Here is a 13,758-nt window from a genome sequence, read left to right on the forward strand (position 1 = left end):
CCTTCAAGGCCTGATCTCTGTGAGCACACAGTAACATCCCAGCTTAGTGTCACAGCAGCACACGAGAATATTTTTCCATACAATCAGAATAGTTTGGAATTGAGGTGCACTTTCATGACCTTGTTTTTGATGAAGATGTGTTTATTTAAGATTTAAGACAATGATCGAAAAGAGCACAAATTAAAAATCAATCAACCTCAGGACGATTTCATGTATCAAACTAGCATGTTTTGTGCTAGCTCATTCCTGTTCACAAAAAAATAAAGAAAGATGTGATGTAATGACAAAAAAACAAACAAACATAAAACAAAGAGCACTTTCGAGAAGTGAAAAGTATCAGAGACTAAGTCAAAACTAAAATGTAGCAAATCAAAATTTTAACTTCCTATCTCAGGATTTGGAATTGGAAAGTCATAAATCTGTCTTAGTGGTGGTCTTGGGTTTCCATACATTTGAAATTTATGGGGTGTTCAAAGTGATGGAGTGTGTCTTAATATTGTTTTTTCTGTTTTTAATTTATTGGATTATGTATGATGTCAGTTCAAGGAAAAGCAAGAAAATACTGAAATTTTGCAACTTGTCAAGGTGCTGCAGCACTGAGGATCTAATAACAAAAATATTCATTTTTTATGCTATAAAACATGCACCATAGCCTTGCTTTAGTGCATTGCACCGGGGCAAGTCAAGATTTGCAGATGTCCTGAGGCTCTTACTGCCAGGTTAGTGAGCTGTGCTATTGGGGAGGTCCGGGTCCTGTCTGATAGAAGGATTAAAGCCTCAGGTAGAGGTTTATGCTTTAATGACATCCAGAGATGACTGAGCTGTGAGCTTGTCACAGGAATGTGTCCTCTCAGATCCACAGATGAGTGGTTGTTTGGTGCTTGTGTGCTGAGCTGAAGAGATTTACTGTTCACCTGGAGAGCCTTTCATAAAATCATCAAAATGAACATTTGAAGAGAGATTGTCTGTTAGAGTTAATGCTAATCAGTGGTATCAGATATTAAGGTAAGACTTAACAGCTGGTGTCTTATGGGTGATGTTGCCTCTAGACAAACATTAATAAGATAACTTCAGATATATGCAAACAGGTTCGATGTTCAAAATATTTACAGTTGCAATGCATTTTCCGGAAAAAATCTTCCCTTATCGACCCAAACACTTCATCAACAAACAGGAGGAGAACGTTCCAACAAAAATATAATAGTTCCCGTTAACATAGAAACCCTGAACTGCCACACAGATGGCCTTCACACACAGATAGAAAACAAAACAAATATCACAATTCCTGTAAATTCTAACAAGTGACAAATAACTTGAGCCAAGATCAATGCAGATGAGCAGCCAGCAATGCCAAAGTGACGCAACACTACAAAAGCTATTGGAGACGATGACACTGTTCCAGACAGGTTGTGTTTTGCTGTCAGAGCAGCAGCTACTTAGCCTTCTTGTTAGAGCAAAGGAAAATCAATTCAGACAATCAGAGTTCTTTCGTTGTGAGGTTCTAACAAGCTATAGCCTTTAAATGACAAATGACTTTTTTTTTTTTATTTTCCACTTCTTCAACACACAGAGAGGAAGAACTTTACAAATCCCGCTTAGAGCACAACAAAAGAATGGCAGAGAACCAACGCTGTTACTATGTCATGGCAGTAAATGTACAAGAAATGAATGTGCTTATCAGTTTTGCTGTAACAGGAAGTGATACTGGGGTTGTGTATCAGTACTACCTCACATTTTTAAAATGAAAGCAGCATCAACAGATTATTTATTTATTTATTGCCAATTTGGGGTAACATAACAAGCTCTAAAACCAACACTGACATATTATCACCCTACAATATAATTATGGTCAACCTAAAACATAAAACCAAAACAATGTTTAAGCTCATTGTTTTGGTTTTAGATGCTAAAAAGCCCCATAGAGCTTAGCAGAGTGATGGTTTTCTGTTAGTTAATCTCTACAAGCTTTATTACATGTAGTGATTTGATCCATTGCTATTAAATAGATAAGCACAGTATTTTTCAAAACATGTGTTACATTATTTTGTTTTCCCAGACTTCCTGTAGCAGACTCACCATTAGTTAAAATTACAGCTTTAATTTTTTTTTCCAGCTGTGAGTAGCTCCTTCATTTCTGTTGTACACTGTATTGTGGGACAATAGTGTCAATCAACAGCACACTTATAATCAAGTAAATTTATGCTGCATGCTGATATTTTACTTGATATTGTCACATCTCCAGACTGAAAGCATTACATACTGAAAACCCTGTTAGAATTAATATTTCATACAGAGCTGAGAAACGGTATATGTGGGAAGATCTTTAACACCGGGGAGCATTTTATCTTTATTATATCTCATGAGCAGCATTGTGGCAGACAAAGTCATCACACAAACACTGACTCAGTGGGATTCCAAAGAGGAACTGTGATGGTATCGTACAAGTGCCTAATTTTAATTCACACTCTGTAGTCCCTCTACTGTATTCTGCACTTATCTAAGCAAAACACCTTTCCACATTATAGGCCTTTCTTTGGGACACTGACATCTCTGGGCAGACAAAAATGGGATTTTTCTATGGGTGGAGCATGGCTGCTGCACTATTTAAAGGTCACAATAACCCAAGGCTGATAAGCTCAAAATTGTCGCACCCGCAAGGACAAAATGCAATTTAATGTGTTGCAGATTGTGTACATGCCTGCAGAATGGACAGTTAAAGGAGGCAACTAGATTGTTTAAATGTGACAAGAGTAGAAATATGTCAAATTTATTCAAATTAAAAGGGCAGAAGTCTCACACATGAAGAATATGGTTCCAGCACTGGACGAGCAGACAGCATCAGCCATTGAAAATCCATTTCATACCCCCAAGGTTATGAGATGCTAATCAAGCTGTCTCATTAAACAACAGAGGATAAATTCTAGTTAAAAGATAATGAAAATGACTGTGCTGATTATCTTAATCATATTTTTTGCTGAGTAAGTAATGATCTCAGCCTATAATTTCACGATGTCCATAAGCGCGCTGTGAGTGTATCATTTGTATACATGTCAAAACGAGACAGGTACAGATGTACCTCCTCTCCTCCAGTTAACTGAGATCAATCCTGTTTTCAAGGTTTCATCGCTTTTTCAGAGGAGATTAAAGAGAGAAAGTTAAAGTGAGGTCAGTGGAGCAGAGCGGCAAGGACGAACGTCTTTATCTTGACAGGCTGCAAAACGACAACAAACCTAATGTACATTTTACAGAGAGCGGTGCGCAAAACACACAAGTCATCCCCCCATGAATGATGCATACAACTAGGGCCAGTCGGTAACAAGATGCATAATCCCTCCAGGTTTTATGCAAACAGAGAGGTGGTGCAGCAGCTGCAGCTTCACCAAGTATGAAATTTCAGCTTATTTTAGTGTCAACCAAATTCACACAGAACCTACTGTAAAAGCACAACACTGACTCAAAAGTGTTAACTTTTAATTCTAACTGTTAATACTAACATATAGAAAACACGGTCAATTAAATCTACTGTTTAAGTGGCAGGTTGGGTTAAACATTATTCCTGTTTTGAGTGAATATTTTGAGTGAACAAAGCAACAAAGACTAGTGTGACATGTATGATCTACTGTTGTTTTACAGATGCACTGTAGTTCACTGGGGATGATTTTGTGAGAAAATAAACAAGGTAATTATATTACACTAATCAAGATTTTACAGTGCCTGCAATACTGCAGATGCACAACGTGAAATTTGAAATCCTACAACTGACTTTACAGTATCTGCAGGCTCTACAATCTATATTCATCTGCACAGACTATAGCATATAATAATATTATCAATTAAAACAATTTTGTAGTTAACAGGTTAGTTAAGTGCATTATCACAGTTAATACTAGTTTTCTCAGTCAGCTGCAGCAAGTTATGTCTATTCTATGTCTATTCTTATGTATACAATACATTGTATTATATACAATGTTTTACGCACTTAAATGGCCTGTTACAAGTGTTTAATCTTTTACTGGATCAAACTGCACGTTGCCCACAGCCCCTGCCTTGAGACCATAAATAAATTATTATTATTATTATTTTAGCTATATTTGGTGCAATAAATGTATGCATTGTCTGTGCTAAAAGAACAACACAATGAAGTAAAAGAAAATATTCCTGCATATCTTAAATATAGCCTGCTTAAACACATACTGTGTAACTGACATCACAGTAGTCTCTCTCTTTCTGTGACTCAAAGCACAGCCGGGACCTTACTGGGTCTGGATCTTGTTTTATTGATATCATTGTCAATAAAATGCTACTTAAACATTGAAATTAAATAGGCCTTATTCTCTTGTCATAGCAGCAGTACAGGGGACAAAGAATAACATTACGAGAACTTGCAGGTCTGTGAGTCAGGTCACTCAGCCAGCATGAACAACACTACAGCCATATGTGTGTGTCCAATGAAATGCAGGTAATTGGTAATGTTATTAACAACACCTGCTTTTCCTGTGACGACATGTCAAAATATCTGCAGTAAAAACAGCCTACAGTAGGCCTCTGCCAGTGCACCATGAAAAATGATTTCATCAGTACTGTTTTTTTTCACTGTTAGAGGACATTAATCTCACATGTGTCATGTGGTCAAATCCAGAAACCATGCAGAAGAATTCTCCCAAGTAATAATTTAATTACTTTGCATTTAATTACATTGCAGCAAGATGGCAGCTGTAAGCACGAATGAGCACTGTTAGACTGCTGAAATGTGAAAGAACAGATTTATGACATTTATGTCTTCACTCTCTCATCAGTGACAGAAAGTAAGCCTGGACATTATTGAACAGTAGAGGGTTGAAAATTAGGTTCCGACGTGAAGTTACAAAAGAAATAGTTTGTGCCTCTCAGTGGGACCAGATACTGTCAGAGTAAAAAGTCAGACATCATGTGTATGTCTGTTCAAGCAAAAAAAGAAATGTAATTCTTTTTTGATTTGATTTGATCTGTCATGCATTTGTTTATAAAGTTTTGGCAGGTGTTTTAAATATGCTAACGTGGACTTTTACTCAGTATGATTAAAAATTCCTAACAAACATGCAGTAATGTTAAAAACTGTCATTTCTGCGTCAAACTGTCAACTGATCTGTTTTGAACTTTGTGATGTAAATGCAGTGTGCTGCACCTTCCTCATTTTCCCAAGTTCTGCTCTGCTATTTTTTCCCCCCGCATCCTCTTGTGCACTTGATCAAAGAGTAGCTTCATGTGGCTAATTACCATTAACTAAAAGTGCAGCGTTACCAAGATGTTTAAGATAGTGACACTGCAGTCTTGTGGGGTGCTGACTGTGCAAATAGGTCGCAGAAGCTGTTGTTGGACAACTGCTCCGTCCCTCTGGACTACACTGCTCTGCTTGCTTTGCTGAGCTAGCACCATTATGTTCATTACACACAACCAGGAATCTGAGCCTGTGTGTTTTACCTGGGATTATTTTATGTTTTACATTTTACAGTTTTACAACACATTTTTAACTTATCTCTGTTTTCTGTCTTATTGGTTCTCATTTATCTTTTTTTTCAATTCCAAGCTCAAGTGGTTTTCATTAAGCATCTAATCAGGAGCTGAGTCACACCTGGGACACCAGGTGAATGCAATTAACCAGCAGGTAGGACAGAAACCGTATATTCAGTCTAAAATCTCTTCATTTTAGTCCTAATTTGTGTCTGAGGAAAATTAGTGTTTCCAGACAATCAGTATACTTGATTAATGAGAGAAGTCTCAGGTAGTTGAACTGATTCCTATAGTACAGATACTGTATGTGTGTAAACACTGTATGTGTATGAACACTCTAGCACTCTAAGAATTTGAATCATATCTTCTAAACACTGCTGGAAGTCTATCCATTCCCAAATGTTTACTCCTAACCTTACATACAGTAGCCTGTGTGCTAAGTTCAGGCAAAATTCAATATTCACAATCATGAAGTGCTTCCGAATGAAAAATGATGGAAGACTTGGATAGAAAATGCACTTAATGAGGCAGAAACACAAGGACAGAAAGACATCTCAGAGTCACCGTGAGTCTTCTGCTCCCAAGAAACTGGCTCAATTGGCATTTTTTAATGATTGGAAATCAATCTAATAGAGTGAGGAGTTCCTGAACACAGCTTAATTACTTTCTCAACACTGATCCTGAGGAGGAAACAGCAAATTGATTTCTATGGAGTGTCCTGAGGGGCTCACTGGACTAAAGTATGCTGTCGGTGTCCCCGAGGAGCAGTTAAATGCTCCTCTGCTCTCCTCTTGTTTCTAGTCATTCTATAATGAGACAGGCAAAATGAGTAAACTCCATGTAAAACATATGACTGCCCATGAAATAACCGTGAGTTCGTGAAAGAGGATGGTGGTGACAAGACTTAACATAGAAAGGAAAGCGACTGAGAGAGTGCAGGACATATACTGAAGAATGGACACTGTGTTTTGTTGAGGATCTCTTCTCTATAACTCCATTACTGAGCTCTGGCAGCGACATAAAGAGGAGAAGTGATCCATTTCAAATGAACACTGGTAGACAAAAAGGTGTATACAATGTGAGGTCACACCAAAACCTATGACCGGACGTGACAGAGGACAGAAGTTTTCACCCCCAAGATGCCTCAGCAAAAGCATTTAAAGGAAAAATGAATTCAAATTAACAACACCAGAACGGCAGTCGTGTTTTATGAGATCTTGAACTATAAGCATCAGCACATCTGATTATTTTCATTATTAAATATCTCATAAACAATACCAAATATCTTGAAGTAAGATTTTAGAAGGGTCTGTTTAAAAATAATCCAACTAAAAAAGCCACACAGATGCAGGACATATTTTATTTGTTTTACGAATGATTCTACTAATTTTAATCACCTTCACCTATAAAAATGTCTTGAAACATTATTTGACCGGAATGTAAAGGTGACACTTGTTACGTATAACAGCTGGGCACAGACATATATTGTATTTAAAAGAGTGATGAAGACAGAAAAGTATAGAAGAAAACTGGACATTCTGCCATATATATTCTATATAGATAAAGTGATCTGGCAGTGACACTGACCTGTTTGTCTACCTGCTGTTACAAAGAATGAGCAGTATGTACTGTTCTTGTAGAGCAGGACAAATATACTGTATATACTATATGGAAATCAGTTCTGTTGCAATCTGTGTTGTTACACTGAAGCCATTATTCTTATCTTACCTCCTGAAGTCAGAGGAGCAGGCTCTCTTGATTACAGTGGCAGTAAAGCCTTTTGGTTCAGCTGTGTGCTGGTGCTTAGCTGCCTGGTGGAGCAGCCTCATTAGGCTACATTTCAAACTTTGTCAGTACTGACATTGCATAACTCAGAATAACGCATACGGTGTCATGCAGTGATTTATGGTCATTGTTCCTCACTGTACCCTTGAGCGCTTTAGTGCGCTAAAACTTTTCTTTTTTGATGACTACGTCAAAATAAACAGATACTGTCTGATGACTTTCTATTAGCGTGTTTGAGGCTCAGTGGGATTTTCAGTGCCAAAAAGAATTTGTGCAAAGGATGGAGCAGGTGAGACAAGACTAAGAGTGCCCATCCACTATACACAACTAAAATCAATGAAACAATATCACACACGCACACTCGGGATTTTTCAGATGTTCCTCTTCCCTCTTGCTTTGCACTTCTGGTTATTTCAAAATACGACAAGTTTCCATTACTGCTCAGTCCTAAATAGGTGCAGAGCATTTTATTAGGCTTGTGCCCCTCACCTTTGGATACTGCTGAACTGGAATGAGAACTCTTTCGGAGAGCTTGATATTTTTATTGCTGATGATATCGAGGTATTTCTTCATGTCACCATCTTTTCTCAATTCATCCCCCTCATACTTTTCAATCTCTGCAGAAAAAACAAAATAAAGAACAGATAAAAAGATAATTAGTTTTTTGTGTAACTGGGAAAAAAAGGAAAAAAAAAAACATCAATCAACGTCTTGAAATCTGTTTGGGAGCCAGCTGAAGCATGACAATGAAATGGTGTCATGTTACGCTGGGGACAAATTAGGAGAAATTTAACTATGTGTTGTATCACACAGCGAAAATTTTGCTGATTATTTTGTGTCTCAGCTATAAATGTGCTCACTCTGCAGACTTAATGATATGAGATTATCCTGCTGACTCCTGATACGTCCTTTTACATCAGGCCCTGTAATCTCATGATCCAGTAATTCCAATCAAAATAACAACAGAGGCAAACAGTCACACGCAGCTCGCTGTGCCTCTCTCTACTGCAAGCTGAGCTCCTGTGGGCTGTCAGCAGCCTCTGATCCTCGCACGGCACAGGACTTAGGCAGATGGCGGCTTAAACATGTAAAACTGTTGATATTATCGGGTAAAAGTCAATTGGGGTGCTTAAGATTAGATCTGTGAACTCTAATCTTAAAATCATACTTGCAGATCATTGGTTTCCATCAAACTGCAGCGTCTCTCCTTACAGTTTGCAAGACGGGCAAATCATGTGCAAATTGGCCTAATAGTTCTTTCATGTGTCCCCAGCCTTGTTGCAATAAGATGAGAGATGAGAAGCGGATATTAACAGTCCGACTTAGCTTGACGGGAACGGCACAGTCCCTGAAGACCCTGAACAGTGATATTTTTTGATTGGTTCATTTTATAGCACTTGAAACACTCACAGTACATTAAGTGCCGTGGAGATGAAGTTATCTGTTGTTCACCTGGTGTGGATCCTCCTTTGTTACTAATTAACACTCAGTGGAATTACAAATATCAGTGTGCAACACGCTTGCTGGAAATGTTCCTGAACAAGAGCAAGAATGAGACACTGACCCCTCCTGAGCAGCTTTATAGAAACTGAAGTAGGTATTTAGACTGTAGTGTACTAGACCTGAATCTGAGATGTCAACAGCCATCAGTAGACATCAGGCTGAAAACATCCATCCATTTTCTATACAGCTTATCCGTCAGAGTCGTGGGTGGACTGGAGCCCAGCTGGGGTACATCCTGGACTGGTCACCAGTCAATCGCAGGGCTGACACACAGCCAGTTAACCTAATGTGCATGTTTTGGGACTGTGGGGGGAAGCCAGAGTACCTGGAGAAAACCCATGCAGACACAGGGAGTATACACAAACTCCGCACTCCAGGATTCAAAGCTGGAACCCTCTTGCCGCCAGATTAAGAACAGCTCTGGCTAATTTGCACCTTTCATTATGGAGCAGAAGTTTGAATAAATAAATGCCTAAAATGTTTTGTTTTAGATTTGAACTAACACATTGCTCTCTTTCTGAAAATGTGCATTAAAACAGGGTGGAAAATAGGTCCTCACAAGTGGCTCAGTCCATGATAAAATACATTTTAAACAAATCCGAATTTGACTACTTATAAGTCCGTGTGGAAACTATACTGTCCTGCAGTTTATTTTCCCTGTGACGGATCCGACTGAGCCTTTTCCTTGACGTGACCTTCTGGATGTCTATAACTCCAGCTTAATGACGTCTCTGTTCCAGGTACTTCCAATATCCACTCATTAAAGTTTCTTCTTATGGACAGCAGTTTCCGTTTTGGTTGATATTGCTCTTGACTGTGAAATCACAAAGATCAGGCTTTAACAGCTTGAAATGCACTGATTTCTTCCAGCATGACACAATCTTTCTGATTGCGCCTGATTGTCCGAGGAAGATCGTTGAAATTGGAACACGCTGTCTCCACTTTTTTGTAGTTTCTCACAGAGACGACTTTTAGTAAAAATACAAAACTGTCTAAAAATTAGAGGATAACAAAATGGGAGAAAGGAAGGTTCAAAAAATGCCTTTTCGGTTTAGTGTGCATTAACATGAGACGGAAGAGCCTTAAATAACAGATAATGAAGACAGACTTTGTTCGTTTCTTTTCACGACATCTTTCTCTGGTCACTGAAATCAGGCGTTATAATTTGATCAAATCTTTCAGGTTTATGTGAAAAACATACACAAGCTTGTTTTTACGTTTTCACAGTTTCGTATGTTTCACAGGCTGTAATGGGAAGGTATCAGGAAAACCCAGCAAACTGTGCCTCTTGCTGAAATCACACGTCAACAGATTTTAAAGGCCAACCGTTTATTCCCATCAACACCACCGATTCACACCTCCTTATGTGACACTTTCACACAAGACAGGTGTCCCAGTATGGCAGGAGCCTCCAAAACATGCCTTTCAGAATAGCATTTATGTAGCTCACCTGACACTAGTCAGTCAGCTAATCCACCACTTTGGTGCGGCCTGAAATAGTGGATAGACTGCCATGAAATATTACATTAGTGTTTCCCTGAGGATGAACTTTAATAACTTGGGTGATCCCTTGACCTTTTCTTTATTGCCTTGATCAAGTTAATTCACTTTCAAAATATACTTTGCTGAAATGCTTTGTTTTCTGATCAAATACCTGAAAAGAAAGACACTCCAGCCTCTGCTGTACATGGTGTTTAGTTCCAGTTAGCTAAGAGTTAGCACTGTCAATAAGAACATGTTAATACGATGACATTATCCCTGCAGGAATAATGAGCAATGGCAGGAGTAGTGTTTTGTTATCACATACAGACACAAAGTCAACAAACAGAGGAGATTTTTGGAGGATGTATGGGTCAACAAAACATTGTATCTTAACACAGACAACTGCCATTTTTCCTTATTTTGTTTCTAGCCCCCAGCCAATAACAGCAAAAGGATGGGACTCTAGAAGAACATAGCAGCCAGGTTACAACTGACTCCATTTCTCCATGGTCTCTTTCTTCTTCTCTCTCAGTTTGTCATAAAGAGCTGCAGGTCTGTCTGTATGAGCTGCCCAGAGACAGGCAGGAGCAGGGAGACAGGATGAAGCCTGCACTTTGGCTGTATTCACATAGAATCCAGATGGTTGTGCAGAGCTTTGAGTGTTGGGTTGTTTATTCATGTTTTGGAATGCAACCACTGTAAAACAGTTAGAAATAAAAACAGTTTTGTTCTCTGACTTGCTGCTCTGTTTGCTCTAACCACCACTCTCTCTTTTCATTCAGTGTGTAGCTCACAGAGGGGTGGCAAATTGTGTGTTTCCAAACAGTAACCAAAATATTCTACATTTTATGCGTTTGACTTTCCCACTGTCACACCATAAAATAAAATCAGATCAGAAAATGCTTCTGTTGTTCTAGAGGGCATTGGCAAACACATTGTTGTATAATTTTAATTTTGGCAACTTGTTGGGGCAGACTTCATATTGGCTAGTCGCTAGAGTACATTTTCATGAGCATTTGTTCCAGTCATACCATCATATCAAGTTGATTTGGGTTTAAAAGTGCTTTTTGTGCTCATTTTAAATTCTCACTTCCATGTTTCATTGAACTTTTGACATCCTAAAATATTAGTTCTGGACTTGTGCATGTGGCAGAAAATTTGCTTTGGTTTGTCTTCAGTGTGAGTATTTTCACTTTCAAATGGCGCACAGTGTTAGTGACGATGTTTTTTCCACATCACAAGATGATTATACTCTGGAACAGTGCATAATGGGAAACACCTATAACACCTATGTTCTGGTCTGCAGCCTGCCAGTGACCTTAGAAGAAGAATGTGTGTTGAGAGAACATGAGACATGGAAAAATGCACAATATACAATATTACAATGTTACTATATATATATGTGTGGACAAACGTTCACTCTAGTATCATCCTTGTGAAATAAGTGAGAGCAACGGGAGCCTAAAGATCAGAGAAGCTAGAATGTGCTTTGAAGGTCACTGCTTTCAGTCCTCACACAGGATGAAAAAAAATCTCATTGGGGAGACTGAATGAGTAAAACACTCTCAGCAGCTATACTGGTGCTCTTGATCCCCTCTGTTGGGCTGCCCAGACTGCTTCAGTAGAGCTGCTCAGCAGCCAAGAATGGGAAAAAAAAAGTTTAACTGGGCAGCTACCAGATAAATGTGTGCAACTGTATGACTTTAGGTGACTGTGCTGTATGACAAGGTTAAGCTGAAAAAGAGAAAATATTCTCCGTCAGGCTGCCATGGCTTAAGGTTGAATACGTCTGCTTTTGGTCAGTCTGCAGCAACACAGAGCATCAACACTGACTGACAAACAGTTTGGAGTTTATTTATCCTGGAGGACACCTTTAAAATATCAATAAATACACAAACAAAACTGGATTCATAGTCACAGCAAATTATTGCTAAAAGAAAGGGCTTTCAGCTAGTCGTCCTCAGTAAACCATCTATACACTGTAGAACAATGATATTTGACTGGATATTCTTAGTGAACAATAAATAAATAAATAAGTTTACCACTGAGATCTGCAACAAATGCACTTATTGTGATGGACTGTGTCACGCTGACAATGTAAAGTCTTTCAATTTGTTCAGTCTAAATGACCTAGAAGCTCTAGTGTACTTTGCTGAAAAGAAATAAAAATATCACAAATAGGCCTAAATGTCTGAGCTACAACAAGTATAAAGTAGCATGTATGCAGTTCAATAAAAAGACAGGGGAATAGGAGCTGCATCATTTGTTGGAGATAATATGTTTACTGCTCGGCTGTTTGTCCTCACATCGTAGCTTTATTGGATTTCAGTTGTTGTTTGCCTTACAGTCCACACTGCTAAAGCATGCAGTTTGTTCTGCTGCTGAATAGAAGGCGTTTCTAAAATGTGTATGCTCTCAACTCTGAAATGATGCTGGTGAGATCAGATTGTCTCTTACTGCACTGCTCGGGGGGGGGGGGGCTGATGCTGTTTTATTTGTGATGGGTCAACGGAGGAACATGGATCCAGAGAAAACCAACGCACACTAAAATACAGAAAGACAAACAGTTCAATGAATCTTATCAAAATTCGTTTCTTCAGACAGAGGTTTGATTAATCTCCACACCGTTGCACTGTCATGCAACAGAGGGATCTGATGAGATAAAGCAGAGCGTAAAGACGAACCTCGTCACAGCCAGCAGCGCAAACTCAGGCTGTCCAGGAACCTTGACATGTGTAGACAAATAATGCACACAGTAAGCATTCTTCTCCATTTTTTCACTCTGCTCACCTTTTATTTTGCAAAGCTGGCTGAAAGACTGGAAACCTTGAATAACCTGCAAACTGATGGGTGAGCAGTGAAGAAAAACTGCAGATAACAAAATATTTTGGCCTGTTTTTGGCGAGGTGCAGCGGAATAGCACTTAAAGTTGTTTCTTTTAAGCTTTCATTAAAATACCTAAAAACCTGTTAAATAGTCAATTACTGTGAGTGTGGAGAGTAACTATATATATATGGCTTATTTTGAAATACTGATCCGAAATATGGTGAACAACCTGGTCCTGGATTGAGTTACCTCATATGCTTGATTGCACTGTACACCAAAATACAGAAGAAAGACTTTGTTCATAGCTGTTATTAGCCCCTAGACAGCTTAATTATTCCCTGATTGCATTCACCTATTGGATTGTTTATCTACAATGAGGACATCACAAAGGCAGCAAAAATGAATCAGTCTAATTACACTGTAAGAACTGATTGCTTGTTGACATCAAACAGAGAAAGAAGTAGTAACACTGTGTTTAGCAGAGTGGACCTGCCATGGAATGGACGCGCAATTACTATTGGCCTTTTCCCACTCTGGACTGATGAATATGTGCAAGAGGGTTGGAAATATGCACCACTGTTTGGCCACATGCTGGCTATGTTTGAAACTGAGCAGCACTGAGGCAAATTGCGTTTCATTGTTGACATGGTGATAAAAGTATTAAATCTTCAA

General features: G+C 38.7%; 1 protein-coding gene across 1 annotated transcript in view; it reads right to left on the minus strand.

Moving 5' to 3' along the window:
- The window catches only part of khdrbs2 (KH domain containing, RNA binding, signal transduction associated 2), a 51,773-nt gene that overhangs the window by 31,440 nt on the left and 6,575 nt on the right, over positions 1-13,758 (minus strand). Inside the window, exon 2 of the mRNA XM_046402113.1 lies at positions 7,765-7,892. Within this exon, the coding sequence (XP_046258069.1) occupies positions 7,765-7,892 (128 nt within the window). The remainder of the gene's footprint in view (positions 1-7,764; positions 7,893-13,758) is intronic.

This window comes from Scatophagus argus, chromosome 10, assembly GCF_020382885.2.
Source record: "Scatophagus argus isolate fScaArg1 chromosome 10, fScaArg1.pri, whole genome shotgun sequence".
Classification (NCBI taxonomy): Eukaryota; Metazoa; Chordata; class Actinopteri; family Scatophagidae; genus Scatophagus; species Scatophagus argus.